The following is a 24,524-nucleotide window of genomic DNA, read 5'->3' as shown; positions in this document are numbered from 1 at the left end:
TAACAATCCTCTAAATAGAATATCATTACAGTCAATTGCTGTCATTTTATTATAAAACTCCAATTCTTATAAAAAATGTTTTAAATAAATTGTGCTTTTTCTAAACAGTTTTTTACTTGCATTCTTTAGTTCTGCACTTTAGTGCAGCATATAATAATCAAAAATCACTCAATAAGCTTGGGAAAAGCTCTTGATAAAAGTAGAGATAAAAAAAAGTAATGCAGGAAGATGAGGATAATCGCTTTCTCTTGACCAGTTAAGGTTTGGAGACAGAAAATAATAAAAAAAAGAACAAAAGAATGAAAAGGCAGGTGGAGAAAGAACGAATAAAACACTTCATATTGGTCAGACTTACAAACAGAAATCAAGAGACGTTCAGATTTAGAGACAGATATACTTAGAGATCTTTAGAAGGATGGAAACATAAAAGAGCAACGCAAAATGTGAAATGTTAAAGTGACATTTAAAGGCTTGAAAGTAAAGGGATGACAGGATATAGAACAAGAGATACTCAGTCTCTCAGATATTCAGTTCAGCATCAGTGGCTTTAGATACTGAGCAGGCTCACACCAGAGCTGCTAATAAGAAAAACAAGGATTTTTCCCATTGTCCTGAGGTATGGAGATGCATGATTTTGTCACGCATTTAAATTTTAGATGAGACTAAAACAGAATGACCAGGTGTCTCCTTTATGTGGGTCTGTGCAACATTTTGTCCCTTTGTCCCTCATCTCACAAATTTAGACGATGTCCCACATTTGGAAAGGATCAGGCAAAAATAACCTAAAAGTAAGTGTATGGTTATGTCCATAATGTGCGCGGGTTGTCTTGCTTCAGAAAAGTTAGACATGTCAGTAATTCGGATGACCTTGCAGCATTTTTATTGAGCCCTACATTTGACAGATAAAAGCCTTTATGCAGGAAATTAAACAAAATTTGAACATATACACTTATGTATAAGAACTTAAACATGACAAAAAAATGACAAAAGAGAAAACCTAAACAATGACACAAAACAGACAAAAAATCTAGCAAAGACACTGAAAACCAAAGCTTGGAGGTTGAAAACATGCAGGTGCGATGATGCAAACAAAACTCATGTGTGAATATGAAAGAATGTGCAGGAACAAGAAAATCTCAAGATGTCTGGCAACATCTAAGAACAGAAACCAAGAAATCTCAACTTAAAATAGGTACGAGTATTTTTCTGAACAACTGTACTTCTTGTGAGTCTTTTTTTAATTACTATTAATGCCAAAGTGATTGTAGGGACAGTAAGAACCAGTACAACCCCAGATAAGGGAGATGTTATATCTACGAAACTTATCTTTCCTGGTTGAAAGCTTTCTGGGTCACCGTTTTTTTCTTGTTTGTATTGCATTTGTTTGAGTAATTTGGTGTTTGTTCAGCATCCCCTGTAATTTCTGTGTTGCCCATGTTTTATTTGACATCTTTTTTCAACTTTGGTTTCAGGTTTTGCTAACATTCTGTGCTCTTTGTCCCTTATCATTCCTCAGAAAATTTTCTTTTGGTCTTGTTGGATGCACACAGAGACACATTTAACGTGAACATTGTCATGTGTTCCTAACTTTTTTTTTAACAATATTAAAAAAAAGACAGCAAAATCATCTCATCCTTTTATTTAGGTTTTCTGTTTTTACTTTTCCAAAATATCATAGAAAAAAGGTAGAGCTGCTCAAAGTGTCTGTGCCAAGGGTACTCGGTGGCATGCATGTCTTTATCTGTGGCTTGTATCCCATGGTTACCATATGCCAAAAATCACTAGGAACCTGGGCCGGAGAAGGCAGGGTGACGCACTAGACACGTTCACACCACATGATAACTGGCACCACAAATGCAAACTCACCGAGAACACTTGAACTGTAATTCCACCGAGCATGAGTACAGGACTGATGCCTTCACGACACAGGGGGCAGCGTTTCTAATTCTATCTTAGGTCGGAGAGAACACAGAGGGTAATATCTGCAGGATCTCCATCTGGAAGAGCTAACACACCTCCACTCCCTTGAGATTGTGCTGACTGAGAGAAGTAGAAGGAAAACGAGACAGAGGACAGAAAGATGTATGTACACGGCAAGGGGAAAAAAGAGATGTTGAAAGATTGGTGCCTAAAACAGGGCGTAACTGAAAAGAAAGAAAGAAAGGCAAAGAGAAGTTGAGTAGAAAGCATCACAATATCTCAGTAGATTCCTGGGAGAAGCAGCCTGTTTGTGAAGTGATACATATCAGCCCCCTGACTGTCTTGGGAGATGTCACTTCACTGTGGTGCTCTTTAAACAAATAAAGCATCCCAGCATCTCTGATAGAAGGACAGACTGATAGGGGGCAAGGTGAGTCAGGAGAGATGCTGGCCTGCGAGATAAATTGGCAGATCAATGAATGTGGCTCATCAAGTTCTTAAAAAGGCCATGACGCCAAACTAGAGCCATTTTACCTAAACCAACGGGTTGCAGAACCCCAGAAAATAGGGCTGTGGATTGTTAGGTGGCGACCCGTGAAGCAAAAATGGCGAGCAATATTGGAGCTAACCAGCGGTACAGTTTTGAGCCAGGTGCAAGCTCAGACAAGGAAAACCAAGAAAATAATGTATCTATAGGTATGCAAGTGAATGCAGTTGTGTCTAACAACTACACGCTTTTTCTACTGATCCACAACGATTTAAAAAACATTCAGAAACATAGTTTTAATCTTTATTTCTTTGTATATGTCATCCATAAGGAGAAAAATGCCACAGCAACATGTTAAAATCACCAAGAACACCTATTTCATTGGAGCCTGTCTTTAAAATCCAACATAATTCGGCATCATAGAGCAATATCTACAATGTCTAAAGTGTATTATTTTACTACACTCTACTGGAATCAGCAATCTTGAATGTTGCAAATATTCATATTTAAATTTTTGGAAAAAGATCATGAATGTCCGAGGATTCGGATAATTGTTACAACCGAACTAGAAACCATGCATGTCGGCAAGGATGCAACCATAATTCGATAATTAAAATTTTTTTTGATGTTAGGGATCTTGCAGATTTGCCATAGATTGAAACGTGATTCTATGACCCCCCTCACATGTGAATGCAACTTTACAACATTAAAAGATCATGAGATGGGAAAATAAGTACAGAGGAGAAAAAACATAACAAATTAATATATAGTTTTTTAATTAGTTAAGTATTGTGTTATTTAGAGTTTTTTAAAGTTCTCTAATCAGTAACTTCTGTGCAATAGTAATGTAGCATAACATCTCATTTGTCATTTCTCATTACAGTTGCAAGTTCCACAAAGAAAATGTTTTAATGAAACCCTGAAGCATAAAATTGGAAGATGTTGCCGTTTCAGCATGCTGTGAGCTCTCTAACTATGCTGTGTAATGCCCCCCAACCTTTTATCGTCTTCAGATGATTCACCCTGCTGCGTGTCTGCTGGCTCGCCTGTCTGTCTCTCAGTTTGTCATGATGCCTCCTGTGGTCCGGCTTGAATAACCAGTGATTAATATCAGCAGAGCCACTGCAACAGCAGCTGATTTACCACACCCATTGATCCGGTCCTTGAGATGTCTTGGGGAGGAGGCATAAGGGCAGGTTTTGTGAAACTAAATTATTTGAGATGGATAATAAAACTTCTGTACATTGGCAAGAAACTACTGACAAAGGCAACATTTTTCTAGGGTCTTGTTTTTGACTTTCAATGAGTTTTTTTTCAAACTCAGTATTAAAGTGTCATAATTACATTTGCTTATATTTCCAAATGCTTAGCAATATCAATACTGTCACATTTATTTTCCTAAATCCCAAAAAAGACACATTTGATAAACATCAGACTTTAGCTGCCATGTCTTTCCTCTAGTCTTTCTAAGATAGAACTGAAAGTACATGTTTTAAATAAGTAAAGCATAGAGGCATCATGTTTGTCAATTAGATCCTTTTATTTTGCATAATTTACATCTCATCTTTCATCTTAGTAGCTCTAATTGAGTCTCTTCCCCTTCATCCTCTATTTTGTGCCATCAACTATAATAATGGTCTGTTAATGGTGACTGTGTTAAAAATCCTTGTCATAAAAGCATAATTTAACCATATTATCATCTATGCTTCATTTTAATGGATAAATACATTTGCTTCAACTTTACTTTGCTGCTGTTTGTTAGTTTCTGACAGACAGGAACAAACTTATATGAAGAAATAAACAACAACTTCATGGTAACTAATGAATTCCTATTTTACGCCCCCCAAATTGGCTTTTTTAGCATTTTTTTTAAATTAGCTCTATACATATATTTAAAGTTTTAGCAACATTTAAAACATTAAAATATACGCAAAAATCTGTTTGAGTCGTAACAGTTGTATTTAAATTACTCTTTTTGAAAAGGATTTGTCAAACTTCCTACCTTTGTCCATAGCCTACAAGTCTCAATTTTTCAAAACAGCACAACAAAAAAAGTGTGAGTCAGGCTAATACTTACTGATCGGACTCGATTTGAGCTGTTGCTTATTTATCGATGGGCTCCAACTTGTGGGATTGTGAAAAATGGTTGCATCCAATTTTCCAGCTAAATCTAGAAAATTTAACTGCATCTTTCATTTTTTTGTATTTTTTTAATTAAAATCTCACCTTTGACCCTATTTAACCATTATTATCATATTTGATTTATGCATTTCTGAGACCCCTATCTCAATAGCATGATCTAAACTTTGCTAAAAAAAAAAAACCCAATGTACTGTATATTTGTTCTGTAGTGTTTTCTGCTTTGTAGTTCATCATTAGTCCACTAGGGGCAGTAGAAAGGCTTTTTTCTGGTCATTTTTAAAATGGCTGCTTCAGTGAAATCTCAAAAACATTTTTGGCGAGAAGCGTTTGGGCTAATTTGCAAAACTTTATGTGAGAATAACTCATCTGTTGTTTTTCTTTTTTTTTAAATAACTACTTGCTGTCTTGAAAGAATGCAAAATGTGTTCATTCATTCTTAATAATACAGTTACACCATGTTAAAATGTGTCTTTCAAGTTTCAGACAGTGGGTAAATAAGATGCTTTTTTCTAGCACATTTATGTTAATATTTTTTAATCTTAAACTTACATTGTTGAGAGCAAAAACTTGCAGCAAAAACGTAGAAAAAATTGCATATTTACTAGTTGAATCGGGTGCTGTCCAACACCTCAGTGAAAAATACGGATCATTAAGTTAAGTAGGCATGCAGATAGAAAGGCTTATCATATTACAGGATGAAATGGTAACAGGGGAATTGGGATATCTTTAAAAGCTTTGCCATTATCTCCCATACTCTATCTCTGGCTCAGTTACAGGAGATATTCTCACATGCACGGGAAGCCTTCAGCTGACAAGACCACAAAGAGAGCAAACTCTGCCTGAAAAGTGTCTCAATGAAATTACCAAGACAACCCATTTAGATTATGAGAGATAATCTGAACATACTCAATAAATTTAATGGGAGTCATGTGGCTTATAAAAGCCTTTCCCTGGAATAATCCGTCCGATTTTTTTCTTCTTCATCTTTCTCTCCAAACCATCCTCACATATAATAAGCAGTGTTTATGGAGAGGCTGAGATGCAGATCTGTGCATAGTCATCAGTAAACTGTGGCAGAATCCTTTTACTCTGGTTAACCTACTTGTAACACCTCATTCTACTTTTTGTCAAAATGAGGCGTTCCTGTATGAAATCAATTCTTGTTTTTCAGGTTTCTATATTTGTTGGTGCTTTCAACAATTAAAAAAATGTTTGAAGAATTTTGCCTGTGATCCTTTCATCCATGTGTCCTTCACTCTGAGCTGAATGGCTTGGCGTTACACAAACTGTCTTCCGTGCATGCTTACAGCTTCCGCCTGTGAGCTCAGGATCTCAGAGTGCTCACAGCCCGGGGAGGGGTGCACTCATCTTCTCGTCTTTACTCCCATCCAGCTGACCTACAGATAAAAGACAACTTCCAAGACGTCATCTCCTTTTCATGCCTCTTCAGTACCTGTCATTGAACGCACTTGCGTGTGTGTATATGCTGTTAATGTGTGCACTGCGTCAAGATCAGCACAGGCAGCATGCTTTGCAACAAAAAAAAAATGTCGATTGCAGTGTATTTTTCTGCTAGCTCCTTAAGTTCCTTAATGCAGCGTCAATGGATTCAGCACTTAATCTCCAGCTCTCAGTCCACACTCGGTCACCCCTTCGCACTCTGTCTCTCTCCCCTTTTATATTCACACTTATATGCACCTTAATAATTTCTCTCACCTCCAGTCTTGACTCTGATGACTTCAGATACTCTGTTGTGTTTTTGGATTAAGAAAAAGCCACAGATGTGTGTAGATATGTTTGTGCACAGTTTTGCAACCTGCAAAGGTATAAAAAAAAAACGCACACCTGTGTGTGAGAGAGAAAGATTAAGAAGATTATCTACACATCCTTCCACGTGATGTCACTGTGGTGCCATCTTCTGGCAAAGAAACACAACTCCCTTCACTAAATCACAAATGACCTCAAACCTTAATTATCTCAAATCAAATACAAAAATAAAGACTATTGTTGCTATTTAAACAGTTTACATTTTATAATGTTTTAAAATATGAACCTTAAATACAAAAAAAAATGATTCAAAACAGAGCAATTTAAATAACTGCTTTATGGTTTAACATACCAGAAGGATATACGAAAGGCATTGATGTACAACCTTTAGAATATAGTAGCCTGGGCTACCTTTCAGTGCACACATCCATTACTCTGAGACTCACACAGAACTGTTTCATCATTTTCATACAAACATAATGTGCTTATGATATAAAGCTATTACTGATTCAAGATAAATATGTGTGGTCTGTTTTTTAAAAGACCAATAAGTCATTACAGTGAATCCCATTACAGACAACTCCGTAACACAGACCATCCCGTCCCCAAAGTTTGAAGCAACACACTTTGTGACACTATTATCCAGGGTGGAATGAAGTTGGGGATCTGCCAAGGTCTGAGTGGAGGGATAATTCATTCAGCTCTGGCTCAAACACGCACACGCAGGTACACAATGTCCCTCAACAGGATTCTTCTGTACATACAAATACTGCTGCAGTAACTTTAAATTAAATTACGATAAAAAAAGGCACAAATAGTTCATATTCTTAAAACTTAAGGCATTGAAACGATCTTTTGTACATACAAATATTTTTTTTATCCTATATAGGTTTAATAACATTACATGTATATATACAAAGAGAAATTTTTATTTCATATATATATATATATATATATATATATATATATATATATATATATATATATATATACATATATACAATCAGCGATAATATAATGAAAATACAATGATGAAATTATATTTATTTTGACATTTATGAGTTGTAAATCTGACATCAGAACAAAGAAATGTGAAGAAAACCTTAACTGAAAATGCTCAAAAATTATAAACTACTGCAGTAGATCTATAAGACCTAAATTAAATTGAGAGTGTCACAAATCCACTCATTAAAACACTATTTACATTAAGGATCACTTCATTAAAGCTCCCAGAGACACATCAGGCTTTGGGAAAGTGCCCTTTTACACTACCCTGACACATTATTTACTCTACTCCTGCTAAACAACTGGATTTGGTGTTATTTTCATTCAAGTAATGCCAGGAGACAAAATATTCACAAACGAGCATTTCTGGTTGAGAATGTGAGAGTAGTTCTTTTTTTATTGTCAGTGTTTTTTTTAAATCTTTTTTTTTTTTTTGCATCTTTTAAATTTTACCAAATGTAGGTTTGTTGTGCTGCAGGTTTGAGCACAACATGAATGCACCAAAACCCTTTTTTTTTTCCCAACAAGCACATCTTTCATTGTATTCTTAATTTTTTTTGCAGTGAGTAGTGAGGAATTGCATGTATTGCGGAGCATACGGAATTCCCATCCTGTATTTAGAAAAAAAGGCTATAAAGATGTGGCATGTTATCACAGAATATGGTTTAACATGAGTCTATAATGCCTCAAAACCTATGGAAAACAGAGAGTGGAGGCGCAAGCAGAGGCTTATCCACAGCTTCTATGCACTTTTAAAGGTAAAGTTATTTTTAACATGACCGTTTGGGACAGGGGTCATCTTTTTTTGTTTTTACCAGGATATATACCTTTTGAAATAATTAATTTACTCTGTACTTCTCTACATCACCCTTTTTTCATGATTTTAATTGCATTTGATGACTTCTATAGTGTGTGGTATTTGCTGATGATTTTAAATCCTCAATCAAACTGAAAGCGCACCCTCAGACTTGCTTCTTCAGCTGCAGATTGCAAAGTATGCAAAACACAGAAGTCAGACTCTGAATGCATAACTGGAGTTTAAGAATACAGCCACTAATTTTAATGCAGCCCCCCTCACTGCAATGTCTTTTCTTTGAGGCTCTAAAAAGCTTCAGGGTTTGGGTAATATTTGAAGACTTTGTAGATCCACTGTGTGTAGAAGGGCACGTTGATGAAGATGCTGGGCTGGTTTGCCCGAGCACAGCCTCTGCCGTGCACACTTACACCAACAATAACTCTGAAGTCCCCATCCTGACAAACAAGAGGGCCGCCGTAATCCCTCTGCAAAGTCAGACAATCACAACACATTTTCAGCCTTAGCAGTTGAGGAAAGACAAATATTGGGCTTTACAATGACAGCAGAACACACAGACATGGACAGATCCTTTCCAAAATAAAATGCTTATATTTTGAACACTGATAAAATGTAATGCAACGGTCTCCAAATTCTCGATTTACAACAGACTGAAACTTAGCCTAAGGATTAATAACATATTTGAGTTTTGGATTAAACTGTGGTAAAGTGCTGCACAGTTCCTTTATCCCAAAGTATTAACACTTAGGATGATTTTTTTCTCCACTATGGAATGAAAAACATGAAATTCTCCCCACAGATAAATTTACACAAACAAAATAAGTGTTTTGCAGCAGAATAATGTACCTCGCACACTCCCTCATTTTTCCTCCCACCGGCACAGATCTTGGCGTTGGTGATGTGAAGGTTTCCTTTGTGCATTTCTCTGCATCTGTTTGTACTGACAATGGGCAGACTGACTGCTTTCAGAGCATCATCGTGGCCAGTGCCTGAAAGAATGCAAAACCCAGCCTTATTGTACTAATCTCTTATATCAAATGCTGAACAATTTAAATCAAAGAGATGTAATTTTTCAGTAAATTAATACAAGTTGTAACATTTGTTGGCAGAGCCCAAAACCAGACTAAGTAAAGCCAAAGTATAAATTTAAAAATGTTAAAACGGTAAGAAGAATTAAACAGAAACAGAAAATCCATAAGAAAAGATATAGTCAAATGTACTGCAATGCTATGTTTAGACTGTATACAAAAGCTATAGAAAAGGTAGAATATGTGTACCTTTGGTCTCTCCCCATCCATACATCTTACATACTGTTCCCTCTGGGATGGAGCATCCAGCCACAGGTAATTGGATCGTATGGACATTTTCTGCAGGAAGGGCAGGTCTGTACATGTTCAACAAACACATAAAAGCACAAATATATCAACATCACAAAAATAGAAAGAAGTACATCAACCCATCTTCTAAAAAACTTTTTTTTCCACACACTCACTTAGAAAGTCTTAAAAGGGCTAAGCTGGAGTTGTTGGGGCCACATATCACATGAGCTATGCTGACTTCCTGTCTCTTGGACAAGTCAAAAGCACCCTCTCGAATGTCAGAGACTCCCAGCCACACCCGATATTCACTTAGGTCTGGGACACTGTAGAGACATCAGAGGGAATAGCTCCAAATGAATCAAACAGAATACAGCATAAATGACACGGAAATATGCACAGAAAGTTCAAAGTTTGGGCAAATAAAAGAAAAAATAACTCATATTAACAGTGAGCACTGAAATTACCAGGAGGAGAAGCACTGTCTGTCAGTTAGTACCCATTCGTCTCGTATAAGGGAACCACCGCACCAGTGAGCGGACCTGGAAGATATCAGAAAAACAGTGAACAATTATGCTTTGCTCCACATTTAACTTATGGCATTTGAGAATTCAGGTGTTTAACACAAGTAAGTTAAATACAACATTTGTCATCCAAAAAAACCAGCAAAAAATACAATAAAATGTAATTAAATCCAAAATGATTTGTTTTTACTAAAAGTAACTAAAAAGTGTAGAAGGGAAAGTGTCATACCCTTTGTGTATGCTGACCATCCAGCTGCCTTCAGAAATTCCAACAGGTCCTCCTCCTACAATCCTTGTTGTTTTATGAACAAAACATCCCAGTGAGGGTAACCCATCTGGAAAAGGAAATACGAACATTTTTTTTTATTACTATTACACGGTTCAGGTCCTCTGTAATCCATAAATACAGATTAAAACATGCTAACACTGATACGTTCTTTGCACAGCAGCTGAACAAGACACACTAGAGATGCTTAATCATCCACAAAAAATATTATTATTTGTACATATTATGCTGATTAGATCAGCAGCTTTGTTCTGTTCTCTCATGGTTGTAATCCTCCCAAAGTGTGAAGTAAAAATGGAATCCAGAACTCAGGCAACGATTGTCCACTTAACAACATAATGTCCCACAACACCTACAATGACAGCTGAGCAGAAAAGGGACACTTTAAAAAAAAAGACGCTATCAAAGACTGATCAGCAGCCTAGCCAGTTGTGAAGAGACATTCACTCACCCTGTGGAATTGTGTTCTGTGAAGCATCACCTGCAGAACAAAAAGAAAAATCCAAGTCAAATCAGTTTACCAGCTGATAAAAGGCTACAAATCGACGTAAAAACAAATGCATATGTGGATTTAACGCATTTTTTGCAGTGACACACATCTGCATACGCTTACATGGTTTTATACTGCAGTAGTCCCACGAAATGGCAGAATTGTTGGTGTAACACCAAGGACCGTGTTTGTCCCCATCAGGATTTCTGCAGTAGTTTCCCTCCAATCCTACCATTAGCATACCCCGTTCACCACTGGATGAAAAAAAAAGACGACAAATCCTTACCTCATATTTCATCAACATTCAGTCATCTCAAATAATTGCTTTAAATGAATAGTTTTGCCCTTTTTGAAGGAAGCATAGAAACTTTAATAGTGTACAACTGTTAATAAAAGCCTCAATTAATTAAGCAGGATATGATCTTGACACTACACAGCTGTTTAAAGTCTGTGCTGCAGGATAATTACGTGATTCACAAAGGAGTTATTCACTGGGACGCTAATTATGTCAACATTTACAAATCATACTGCCATGGTAACACAGGAACCATTTTTTTCATAAAATTTTGAATTATACAATTCTTTTACACAAATTCCTTAAGAGGTTAGACAAAAACATGTTGGGCAGAAGTTGGACAAATTTCAAATCAGTGACAAAGAGGTTACATACGTGTTTATATGTCTTTTATTTCCTGCACAGACAGTTCTGGTGACTCTCTAACCCAGACTTTTAACCCCTGAGTAGGGGTGAAGTATGGGAACTGACAGGCTTTGAAGTGTTCTTTAAAGGGGGGGCTGGAGTCAGAGGTGAGGAGTAAAGTGCGCATCCTTCTACAAGAGTTTTACTGCCAGCCATTACTGTGTTTTGCTTTAAACTTTTTACTACTTGATTGGTGGGGGGTCATTGTACTCACAAATGTTGTGTTTGTCCTTAGAACAAAGATTCAATCTTTTCAAACAAAAGAAAGTAATTCAGATCTAGATACGTTGATTCCCTCCTACGTAATAGATTTCCTTACAATCTCCTCAGAAAAAAAACAAACAAACAAACCAAAAAGACCAAGTGACACATCAACTTGTAAAGATAGTTATTCTTAAACTTATAAAATGTGAATTTCGTTATAAAAAGATATACTTTGATTATTTTTAGCTGTCAAAAAAGCTTTCACACTTGTTTATGCTGAAGTACGTGTTCTCCAACCTGTGTGATCTCTGTTTTAAGCAGACATAATGATCTGCGGGTTTTTTTTTTCTGTGTGTGTGACTATCATCTGCTTTTCACATCGTAAGTTTGGAAAAGTTATTAGGCTAGAAAGGTAGCAGAGATCCAGAAGACTGACCTGTTGCTGTGTTCTCTCCAGGGACCACAGGGCAGGTTTGATCTCGTCCTTGACTGCTGTCCTCTGTAATTCTCGCCAAGGCTTTCATAGCATTCTGGATTTAAACACAAAAAACGAAATTACATGAGACAAGCTTTTTACACAAATTCAAAGAACACATCATTTATCATTCTTTCTTCCTTTAGACATTGGAAATGTGCATCAAGCTGGTCAGTGGGGCTTTTTTCCGCTCTTAAATAAAACTGATATGAACTTGTGGACAAACTCCATTTCTTAAACCTTGAAGTACTTAAATTCCTTTAAATGCACTATTATTGGTAGACCCCTGACTTAGCTCAAACATAGATTTAAATAATTGAGATCAAGCCAGTTTTAGGAGGTTTTAGTCTATCCGAATGGAACCAGGACAATAGTATTAGTAATAGTTTTTAAGACGATTTTTATGATTTTTGAATTTCATTTAATTTTCATTTTGACTATAAAGAAGCTCCAGAACAGAACATATTACTGACTACTTCAAAAGAAGCAAAAACAAAAAACAAACAAAAAAGCTATTTACCGACCCACATAACTGCTTATTTTCTCCTTAAACTCAACTGGTAGCAACATTTTTGGAAAGATAACCAATAGGATCCAACATAAATCTCAAATGCATAATGGCAGTTAATTGAGACAGGATTGTGACAAAAAAAAATAAAAAAATCTAAAACAAAAGGATGCCAAGCTTAACAAGGATTTTTGTAATTTCAGTGAGAAACACTTAATGAACATTTTAATGGAAAATAGGTTCTGTGATATTTTTGTAGAGTAGAAATAGATCAAAGCATTTTTTTAAAGCACAAAAACCTAATTCCTGTCTACCCTTGACACCTATCTTAGTAAAAAAAAGGTAATGTAAAATATGAAAGAAGATTTTTTTTTAAATCTCTAACAGGCATTTAAATAATTTTTATATTGTATTTTTCTATGAACTTATTGGTGGCCATGCTTACTTTATTTTGAAGTTTTAACTACCAGTATTATTTAATATTTTAATTGGGTATCTTTAAAACTGTAATAGCTGCAAAGAAAGCATTTAAAGGTTTAGCAGCATTGAGGTTAACAGTCTTTCAATTTAACATGTTAACGTCTTTTCAATGAACTTGATCAGTTTCTCAGTTCTTTAATTTTTATGAAATATAGATTAAAATAACCATATCTCAAGTTACTGCATCATGGTTGGGGCAGGATTTGGAGTGGGCAAAGTATGGAACACAAAATAGGTCATCTATAATGATGCCTTAGAAAAACACAGGTCATAAATAAGTTACTGAAGCTATCTGTCATCCAGCAATTCATTTTTATTGTGGGAATAAATTCAACCGTTGAGGGAAAAGCACAACATAACCTCGGTGTGGATTTAAATTCTCAGTCTTAGGACACACAGTCTCAGAGAAACATCCAGAAAATCCTTAGGGAAATTTCGGTTTGTGCAATCAGGCATACATATATGTAACTTTCCTCTTTTAAATCCATTGCTGCCCAAGAAGGAATCTGAAGCAAAACTAATCCAACAATTCTGTCTTTTTTTTTCCAGTGAGAGTTGACAACTCTGATCTGTTGTCAGAATGCATTTGTGGGAGACACAGTGGTCAGTCTTTCCCACAATCCTTTGGTACTACACCCTTCGACAAGGATTGAGATAATGCCGTTAAAAAATCAACACGTGTGGTCATAAAATCTGATCTGAACACCACAGTTTTCAAAGGACAAAGATGTCAAATACACTAAAGACAGACTAAAATAATAATTTGGGTTTCAAATATTTGCAATCTCTCACCATTGGCAAGTCTGTTTTGGGTGCCGCATTGAGGAATGTTGGTGCAGAACATTGTCCGGACTCTTGGGTCTGTAGTGAAGCACCATGGGAAATCCTGGCCATCGGGATTCCGGCAGTAGTTCTCTCTCAGGTCCCTTGTAGACACAGACAAGTCATCCTGTAATCTGTTCAGGTTTAACAGGACGTTGAAGAGTTGAGGTCAGAGTTAGTCACTCACTTGCATCGGTATGCTTCAGGTATGAAAGAGTGATTGTGGGGATACTGGGAATCCCAGCGCTGACAGGTGAGTCCAGTGGGTGTCATGTCTACCACCCCTCTGTAACCCTCTCCTTTGCCTTGGAAACACTCGGTTGTTTCTACCACGTTGCTATCAGGGGGTGTCTCTATGACAGCAAGAGAGTGAGACAAATCAACAGATAATAATGAAGGATTAGATTTATATTTCTGTTACACACATTAAAAAAAGGTCTTAAAATATCTAAACGGCATCTGTTAGGCATATATTATTTATTTTTTCAAATACAGTTAGTATTGTAGTTGTTGGCATTCAAGCAAAAAGTCTATATTGGTAAATGCAGTGTTTTGATTAAATAAGATCTCAATAAACACTAGATTTATTTCTTAATCTGCATTATTAATTCCTCTAATGCAATTTTGTTCTTTCATAATGCCCCATTTAGATGACTTTAGGCTTTATATGATTTCTAGATTTCATTTGTCTTTTTTCATTATGGAATTTGATGTGTTATTACTTTTGAATGAATTACAGAATACATTCCACATAGGGTGAGTAGGTAAACAGGGACTTTGTTCTTTTTGCCCTTTTACAACCTTCCCACATTTGTGTCTTTTTTCTTGAAGGAAATTTTGCGTTAAAGTTCCAATGAAGAATCATATCTTAAACCATGAAAATATTAGAATAAAGATAACCTGATTGTCTAAAACTTCAAAACTGAAACTAGCCTTAAATATGACTAAAATCACTATATGTTCACTGACCTATGTCCTGGGAAAGGAAATACATAAGTGCAAACATCTCAGAAAAGTCAGAGCAACAGGAAAAATTCAATCTTGATATACAATACAATACGGGGGAAAACCAGATTATCTGAATCAAAACAATATATATATTGAATAGAATTCATACTCTATAGAATAGAATTCATTCTCTGAGACTCTCGGAACCTCAAAAATATTTCAATTTTTTAAAAATATTTACATTTGTCTTACATTTGTGATGCACACAGGTTGCTGGGATAAGTAAAGGAAAATTAAGTAAAGTGTGACTATTTTATTTCCCTTCTACATGTCATAGTTAGTAAATTGATGACTGAGTCCAGATCTTTGATTATTGGAACACAATTGTTGTTGAATAAAAACCTAAAATAAATCCCAAATGTTTATAGATTTGACACCTAAACAGCAAATATAAAGCATTTCTTTTTGCCAATTTGCATAATAAAATGTTGCAACCTATATGTCAGATGTCTTTAGTTTTTAGAGACCACTACTTCTTGTAGAAATTTTTTCATTGGACATAATTAAGACCCCTGCTCCTCAGCCTCAAAACGCTAACCCACAGCTGTCAACAGCAAATGGCTTAGTGTCTAACAGACTATTCTCTCTAGCTGGAGCCAAATCATTTGGCCCTAAGTCCACACTGTGTCATCACATTTGTGTCTGTGTTAGATCCCTAGAAGCTGCAAACATTTCCTTTCATTCAAAACTCCTCACTCTTCTTGTAGTGGTATTAATTCAAATGCAGTGATGCTTCACGGGGGTGGAAATTTTCCTGTGGCACTGAAAATAACTGCTCAACAGCAATAATGTCTTTGTTGTCCACATTAGAACGCCTTCCATGAGGCTTGAAGACTTTATAACTAGGCTGGCTGCAGAGCTGGAAAAACAAGGCAGGAAGTTTTGCTCTAATTTTCTTCACTCAAAACCACCTCATTACACATAAGTTCATAAACTAGAGCTTTCTGACACAACTGCCTCCAAATGCTGGAGATACACAAATCTCCCAAACTGTTTTCATCCTAAAACAATATGTCTGAAAATAGACATTTGCTACTTTGACAGTGAACAAAAGAAGGCCTTGTCAGTGGAACATTTCTCTGTCTCTTGCTCCGTCCTCTCTGCCTTGTTTCGATTAAGCCTAACTGGGTCGTAAACTTGGTCTGTTACCAAACCCCCAAATATCAGAAAGAAAGTGAGCAAAGCATGGTGTGCATAGAGTGGAAGATAGTTTTTCAAAAGGGGCCACAGGGAATCACTGGGTCCACATGGATGAGTGCCAGCTAGTAAACATGGTGCCAGGACTGTTGATGATTCCTGCAGGCAAGCAGCCCAGTCACAGACTCAAGAGAAAGAAGCTGAGCCAAACAATATCACCCCTTTCCCTCTGTTTTATGTACTTAAAGACTTCAGAGGCTGTTTTAGTGAATGCTCACTGATTTCAGGGTCAACTACAAAAAGAGTGTGTTCTGGTTTTCTATAAGTGCAAAGACACAAAGCGCTGCAACAATCTGTGAGATACGCTTACACATCAATCTAATGACTTACACGTGATCTCCTTAGAGTGTGTATGACCCTGATGTTGTGTCTCTCCGTGTTACAGGAGGTTAATGCGGAGCAGTGACTGAGCTCCGTGTAGTTTGACTACCACACGTAACAGCTGGCATGAAACAATAAGCAGCAGGCCAGTGGCGCAGAAAAAAATAAACACTCTGGCTATTGCTGAAGACATAATAGAGCATGGGCCAAACAGCAAAAACTGTATGGCAGGAGAATTAAAAAGTTCTAGTACAATGTGTCATACTGGCTTGACTTGGACACAAACACACACTTTCCATTATACATCGATTTTGTGTTGGCAACTATGACTACTACTAACGCATTCAAACAAACACAGGAACACGCTTACCACAGACTTTGATTGTGCAGTACTCCCAGGGTGTGTTTGGGTCAGTGGTGAAGCACCATGGTCTGTGACGTCCATTTGGGTTCCTACAGTAATTGTCGTCGAGGCCTTTGTCGGGGTACCTGTTAGCAAAACATGCAAAAAAAAAAATAATAAAAAAAAGAAAAAAATCTGTAAGAGCAGAAAATGTATGAAGCTTAAAAGCAGATGAACGGCACCAAGAAATAACAGCTAAATTACAATTCATGGTTGCTTTCAGCTGAGCCTCCAACACTCTATCTGGGAAACTCTTTTGAGCTTTGGGAAAAGGAGGATAGTAATGCGCCACTACAGGTGTTTAACAGTAAAACATCCCAAACTCCCACATCCCTTTGGGCCTGCAGCCTCAAGGTATGCAGTATTAAGCCATGGGATCCTGTCATTACTTTAGCGCTGTGAGCACGCTGAGATCCAGTTCACACAAACAGTGGGATGATTAAGGATGTGTTAACGAGTTCCCAGTAATCCAGACCACCTGCCACCCAACTAGCTGGAACCACTTTGACACAGAAAACAACGCCAACATGTACACACACACACAACGCGGGGTAAAAGATGTAAGGATAACAGATTAAAACACAGAAATGAGGGGATTTTCCCAGCACACAGATGTTTAAATGTTAAGAGTTACATAGTGGATTCTCATGGGACTCTGTTTTCAGGGGCTGACTCACTTAATCTGCAGTCAGTGGGACACAAACATAAAACAGTTGTCCAAGGGAAAACCTTAAAGGTCAAGTTTGTGCATTCCAGTAAATGATTGTGTTAGACTTTTTTTTTTTTTTTTATTGAACAATTGCAGAATACAAAAACACAAAATGTGTCAGACTTGAGATGCATTTATGTGTGTTAGTGTCACCTCTTTGGGTGGAACAGGTGTTTGTGTGGTTCATCCAGGTCCCACCGCTGGCATTCTTTTCCACTTTCTGTGTGGTCCATAGGTCCTCTGTAATCTTCCCCATTGCAGTTTATGCACTCAACTACAAAGACATTTAACAAAGATGTATCAAGATGTTCTCATAAAAGTTGATGCTATGCTGAATACCCAAAACAGAAATTACACCAACAGCTACTTCTTTGGTTGGAAGGCTTTGGGGGGGGTTGTTCTAACACAGGAAAAACAAGCAAAGCAACCCCCCCCCCCCCCCCCCTTCTCAGCAGAATTACAGGACTGAGCTCTCTTGCTGAGAGGCGACAGACCTAATCACAGCAGATATCATTATTTTAAAACACTTCACAGAGCTGCCTTTTTGGTGTTATGCTCCCATAAATTAGTTAAATGTAAGCAACTGTCACTCTAACGAGCGCAGCAGTCCTTGATGAAGAGGGACTAGGATTTCTTGAAGGGTGTGCTGCAAACACAGTGACTAAACAACAAGGTGAACGCCAATTAGAAGCAGATGTTTACAAGTTTGCTCATCTAATGAAACAACACATTTGATGCCACTGGTTTCACGTGTATTTGTGCTTTTACACGCCATGTTTGTGTCCTTGCATGTGTTTCCCATCAGTACCCCTTGATTTCTAGAGAATTCCCTTTGGGTCACTTTTGTTTGACAGAGCACAGGCTTCTTGTCTAAATAAAAGCTCATTATCAACATTGTATAACTTTTGATAACCCAGTGGAAGAAGCTATAAAAGTTTTACAGAAAGAAATATTCATTTTTTGTCTCGTGAAAACCCAACCTGGCCTTTTTTTTTTTTTAAGCGATCATCTGTCATGCACACTAGAAACAAACCCTCTGACAGCACAAATCCTTCAGTAAAAGATAACAGAGGTCATTATCATCTCTTCCTGAAGAATTCAGCATTTGACAGTAATATTGTGTGCTTTAAAATAGTGGCTGTCACACTGGGAGAGAGGTTTCCTCTCATTTTTAAACCACATGGGGATCACTCTAACAAGGGTAATGAGAAAAGAAGAACAACTTTTAAAATCTGCTAAAGTTTCAAAACTACAAACTGACAAAGAAAATGGAAAAATTAAAACACACACTTGGAAAAAAAGAAACAGCAGCTTGGCTCAAAAACCTGTGCAGAGAAGTTGCAGAACCTGTAAGTTGCAGTAAAAAAAGCACGACTTTGTCAAAATTTGTGTTTGCGTAACATGCCGCGGCTCATTTTAGATTATTAGGGTTACATTTAGGAAACAATTTACTCTGTGGAATGGCTATTGCTTCAAGATGAATGTTCAGATGAAAAACATATTTTAAAAAGTCTACACTCGTGATCAGTCTAATGATTGCCCCCCAGAAAAACCTAGGGTTTCTGAGGGACTCACCTCTGACCCTGAATGGCAGGAAAAGGCACATTTGCTGATGAGCGGCCTACCTTCAGAGCACTGTGGTATTCCGCACTCCTGGTGTCTGAGTTGTGGTCTAGGATCAGTGGTAAAACACCATGGACCAACAGTTGAGTTGTCTGGGTTGCGGCAGTAGTTTTCTCTGAGGTCGCTCTTCTTGAACTTCTTAGACATGAATCTGTCAAAAGCACAGCAGCAATGTTATAAGCCTGGATATCAAAACCAGCAACACAATGTGTCCAATTCCAGTTTTTTTAGCAGCTTTTTTGTAACATGAAGGTCAAGAATTCACATTCTTTCGATCGTCCAACAAAAAGTATGTAAGAAAGTCTGGCTTAAACACTTCAAAAAAATCAAAAAGGTGACCACCAGCAATGTTGATAGACTAAGTCATGGATGATGGCCCCCAAAGAGAGAAAACACACTAATATGTAAAAACAATGATGGCTTTCCCTTGAGGTCTGTTTTAAATGTAGTATAAACGCACTGACAAATGACTCATATCTTTCCCATCAGGCACACACATGGCTCTGGTCATCAGTTATGATGACGGAAACAGTGAGAGTCATTTTTGACATGAAGTAGTATTTTTCCAGCAACGATAAAAGGATAGAGTTACAAACGGTTCTTCGTTCATCGGTGTAAAATGACAGGTGCAAAAGGGGAAATGCCGGAGCTCGATCTCAAAATGACAGGAAATCTTCCACAGATAAAAATCCTATTTGTTCTTGTGTGTGCATGTCATGGCTTTCCATGTCTGCAAGATGACTGATAAAGCATTCAAACTGCCTGGGTTTAATGACCTGATTTGTAGAGGCATAAAACAGTCTGATGAAGCAGGTTCATTGAAGGTACACATCTACCCTACTGGCTTAGATTTGTCTACCAGTGCAGCGAGTCATCACAAATTCTTTCAATGTAAGTTAGTACTTTACAGAAGAAAAGGCTTGATTTTTCATGATTCACCTTGTTTCATTGTTCTTCATTAGAGTGTAGCAATTACCGGTAATTAATAACTTATTAATGTTTTTGTTGTTGTAATGTCTCTTCCTTTTTCACTATTCTTTTAATTCCATCAGTCCCTGTGGTATAGATATTGTAAGCTGTTACAAAGTAAAGCCTCTTAATACCTTTTATTAGCTTGGATGCTGCTCTAACACATAACACATGGCTAATAAATTATGTCAACTTGTGTTGTGTTGTTTTTTTAAAAGGCCTTGCTGGTAATTATTTTTCACTAAAATAAAGCCAATTTTTGAGGGAATTGTTTACTACCTCTGCAAATGTTCTTCCCTCAATTATTTTGTATTGCATGAAAACTTTATTATGCTCCTGATATACAGATCAAGATCAATGATGTGGGTTTTTTTTAACATATAATTTAAATGTAAATTTGTCTTTTTATCTTAAGTCGGCTCTGAGGTGGAGCCAAAACCTTTATAAAAGATGTGATTCTAATCCTGATAAAACACCCACATGCTTACACACACACACACAAACACACACCAATTGCAGGAAATGATGTGTGATTTTGTAAAGCAGCACAACTATGTCAATTCTGATGAATGACTCCTCCCAGGAGCCTAATCAACCACCAATATATCTTACATCCACATACGGAGTAGCCTCTGGCTACCAGCTAATTGCATCTCTCACAAGCCAACATTAATATCAACAAGCAGCTTTTAACATTATCGTGTTTGACAAAAAGGTGAGAAGGACACTCAATTCTTACTTGTGTTCATGTGGAATGGGGGAGGCCCAGGCCTGGCACAGGATCCCGTTGACTGTCACCGACCTTCGACCCCTGTAACTCTGACCTGTCCCTAAGATGCACTCTCTCACATAGTCTGAACAAGAAACAAAAAAAAAAGAGAGTTATTAGGTCAAAGTTATTCAGAAACATGTAAATGTGGTGAGTAACAGCTCTATTGTGGTGTAGGTTTTTGTTTTGTTTTTTTTACACAAATCCCATGCAAAATGATGAGGATAACAGCTGTCAGGCTTAACAAGGTATTACTGAGCTTGACACTGCCAAAAGTCCAATCTGTTTTCCTGATCATCTATCTGAATTCAACAGAATGGCTTCCACAACCTTCATTTTCACTCTTGTTATGGTGAGATGGGCTGGGGATTTTCAATGTTTACACAAACATCACTTAATGAGAGAAAATGAACCACAACAGGCTGTGGCAAACATGACAATGGTCCCTGCCTTTTCCCTGTCCGTCTCTTGGGGGTTCACCATCATTGAAAACATGAAGTCATTGTGGATGCCCTAATCAATAATGTAGCTCTTCATGGCCTGATGCAAAACAAACTGCTTTTGCAGTACAGAAAACTGCATTTACAGTCTACTGAATGGAAATGATAACAGGGAAAGTCTGGGAAGCAGAGGGTACCTTTCTTTTGATAGAGTTCGTAGTTTGGATTCTGATAGATCTGAGCTCCTGGTGCATTCCTGTCAAATGACAGCCATTGGCATTTTCCATTTATATGATCAAAGTGGAAGGCTCTATAAAAGAGGGGAAAAAAAGCTCACAGATCAACAGAAGAGCGAGAGTAAAGCATTCTTTCAAACAATCACTGTGGATATCAATAGAAAAGCTTGATATTCTATATTGATTGTAACTACCATGGTATTCTGGAATTCTTGTAAAAAAAAAAAAAAAAAAAAAAAGCAAACCTGCAGGCGAATGGGAGTCTCCTGTTGCGGCTGCAGGATTTGGCACACTTGGATATGCTGAGCTTCCTGCTTTTGGTCAGAAAGGCAGAGCCAGGGGCAACAGTCAGCTGGATGCCCTCAGATTTCTGGTAGTCTTGGAGAGCATTTCTCTTCCCCTCTGATGCACAGAGACACAACATCAGGAACATTCAGAGATCAGACATGTTGAAGCCCAGCTGGTAACCTTTTATGCTCCAACAGTTATTAATGAATTACCATACTATCACTGAATGACAATGCTGCATGGATATTTGCTAAATCCTTAATATTAAGCGGTGGTAATATTAAATGTGCACATACTCTCATTACCAAACCCCTGCTGGAGGCAAAGTGGATAATGTGGTGCTGTCGTGGACTGACATTTTCATTTATACCTGTGCCAATGATGTGTGTCTGTGTTTGGTTATGTGGTCTCAGTTCTCTGCATATTCAGAGACCTACAAATCACCCATTCTTGTCTCTTCCTCCCAATGTTTTCAGCTGGTTTTACTAATGTGGACTTTCAAAAAGACATTTGTTTTTTCCCTCAATGACAGCAAAACTAAATGTTTCAGTGACGCTCCAGAAGAGCTGCTGCAGAGAGTGAAAGGAGCTGTCTGCTTTTCAAAGTTGAAAGTTAAGAATAACAAGAGAATCCAAAGGTTTGCGTTGATCCATTGAGGGGAGGACTTTACAGTTTGGGGATATAAAGACTCTAAACTTATATATTTTTTTTGTTATTATTATTATAATTTTTTGATAAAAAGAAAATTCCTAAATAAAATAAAGAGAAATCATGCATATAGCCACATGTGTCCAAGTGCACATTTCTCAGAGTTTGTGCCAATTCAGACAAAAAAGCCCTTCATCATCATCCCATGCTTGCACTATAAAAACAGAGTTTTACTGGCTGCAACATTAAACTTTAAAACACGATTTCCACTATTGTGAAAAAGGAAATCGGGGATGTAGAGGCCGAAATATCCAAACAGCACCGTGAACAACAAAGCCCTTCTTGATCTGGAGTTTGACAGCCTGCGTTCTGACTGGAGCCACTCAGTGCATGACAGTCAGTCAGCATGGGACAATCCGAGGAGGAGCAAATTCAGCGTTCAGTCAAACTTACCGGCGCACAGAACTACCAGGAGTCCGAAAAGAAGCTTGTATATCCACATGATGTCGCTTTACAAGAACAGGCTTACGGTTAAAAACGCTGCGCCGCGCTGCCTTCACTGCAACTAGGAGATGTGGCTTTCACCGCCGCTCAAATGATGCGTCTCCTCTATTTACCAACTAGCCTCCCCCCTCCCACCCTGTCTCTCGTCAGCTCTTCCTCCTCCTCTTCTTCTTTCTCCTCTTGTGTTCTTCTTCTCTTTATCTGGTTTTTACTTTTCATCCTCACATGCACATGCACTCTGTATTGCCAGGACTTAAACAATAATGTTGAAAAACGGAAAGTCTTTCCAGTGAATCCCTTTAGTGGACGTTTTTTAACCTCATTTGATTTGGTCAAACTAAGGAAAGAGTCTCATGTTTGTGATGAAACAGCAATGAGTGGATTCGTTAATGACTGTTAGCTGATCAATTACAAAATGAGATTATATAATTAAGGAGGGACTAAAGTCTAACAAACATTTATTTAAAGATAAGCTTTGAAGGTAATTAAGAATTAACATTTGATTTGTGGGCATTTAATGATTAAAGCAATCAATGTTTGTTGATGAATTAACTGAGTCATCATTTTTGTTCAGCATCTTTTTGGGATTTTTGGATTTATTTGTTTTTTTACTTTTTGTTTTTTGCATTACAAGGATAGTTTTTTTTGACAAAAAACAATCATTTGAAATCAAATTATTTGCAGTTTTCAAATAAAAATGAAAAAAAAAAAAAAAAACCTAAGAGGGGGCGGCCGTGGTGCAGTGGTAGGGTAGTCGACCTCAGTTCGATTCCCACCTTGTCCGCCCAACATGTGTCGAAGTGTCACCCCACCTTGCCTCTGGTGGAAGGTCGGCGCCAGTGTTCGGATGGGTCTGTGACTGTGAAGCACTTTGGGCCTTCAAAGAAAGTAGAAAAGTGCTAAATAAGTATGCGCCATATACCATTCTAACATGGTCTGTTGGCTACATGTCACCTTCCAGTCATTTAAAGACTTGTTCCTTTGATCATAATGTTGCTGTTTTATATTCATAACTACAGCATAACCAGTTTGAAGAGCTGGATTATAAGCAATTGCAAGCACCCACATACACAGAGACACTTAAACGTTCCTGAAATCACAGTTATCACAGATGCAACACAGCAAATTAGAGGAGTTTTAAGAGGAAATGATATAGATCCAGAAGCGTGTGTGTCCATCCCACTCAGTCACACTGCAGACTTCCGCTCAAGCTCCATGGTGTCCGCTGGATTATTATTTTTATCCATAATCACGTCTAAATTTAACAGATATTGGCAGTTATTTGTGAGTGACGGGAAACTCATTAGGGACATGGTGGTCCTGCCTGTCTGTGTACTTTACATTTTTCCTCTTTTTCCGATAAGAAGCAAACTCAGTGGCTGGGGGTACGGAGGAGGACAAAACATACCGATCCATCTCTATTTATAGTTATGACAGCATGAGATAACAATAAACGTCTGGTTTGTTTT

The 24,524-nt window shown here is 37.4% G+C and overlaps 1 protein-coding gene across 1 annotated transcript; it reads right to left on the bottom strand.

Moving 5' to 3' along the window:
• Nucleotides 1-7,709: 7,709 nt before the first annotated feature.
• On the bottom strand, nt 7,710-23,196 carry hgfb (hepatocyte growth factor b). The gene is made up of 18 exons (XM_011476208.4): nt 23,005-23,196; nt 21,861-22,017; nt 21,577-21,689; nt 20,910-21,024; nt 19,204-19,352; nt 17,732-17,852; nt 16,837-16,955; nt 14,128-14,293; nt 13,911-14,044; nt 12,092-12,185; nt 10,875-11,005; nt 10,713-10,742; nt 10,205-10,310; nt 9,919-9,993; nt 9,628-9,777; nt 9,413-9,519; nt 8,982-9,124; nt 7,710-8,602 (listed from the first exon to the last, which is right to left on the bottom strand). Exons 1-18 carry the CDS (start codon nt 23,051-23,053, stop codon nt 8,423-8,425), a joined length of 2,139 nt encoding a protein of 712 aa, XP_011474510.1. The 5' UTR covers nt 23,054-23,196; the 3' UTR covers nt 7,710-8,422.
• Between the last annotated feature and the right edge of the window lie 1,328 nt (nt 23,197-24,524).

Source organism: Oryzias latipes, chromosome 6 (genome assembly GCF_053564925.1).
Source record: "Oryzias latipes strain Hd-rR chromosome 6, Olatipes_Hd-rR_3.1".
Lineage (NCBI taxonomy): Eukaryota > Metazoa > Chordata > Actinopteri > Beloniformes > Adrianichthyidae > Oryzias > Oryzias latipes.
This window is presented reverse-complemented; position numbering and strand designations above follow the sequence as displayed.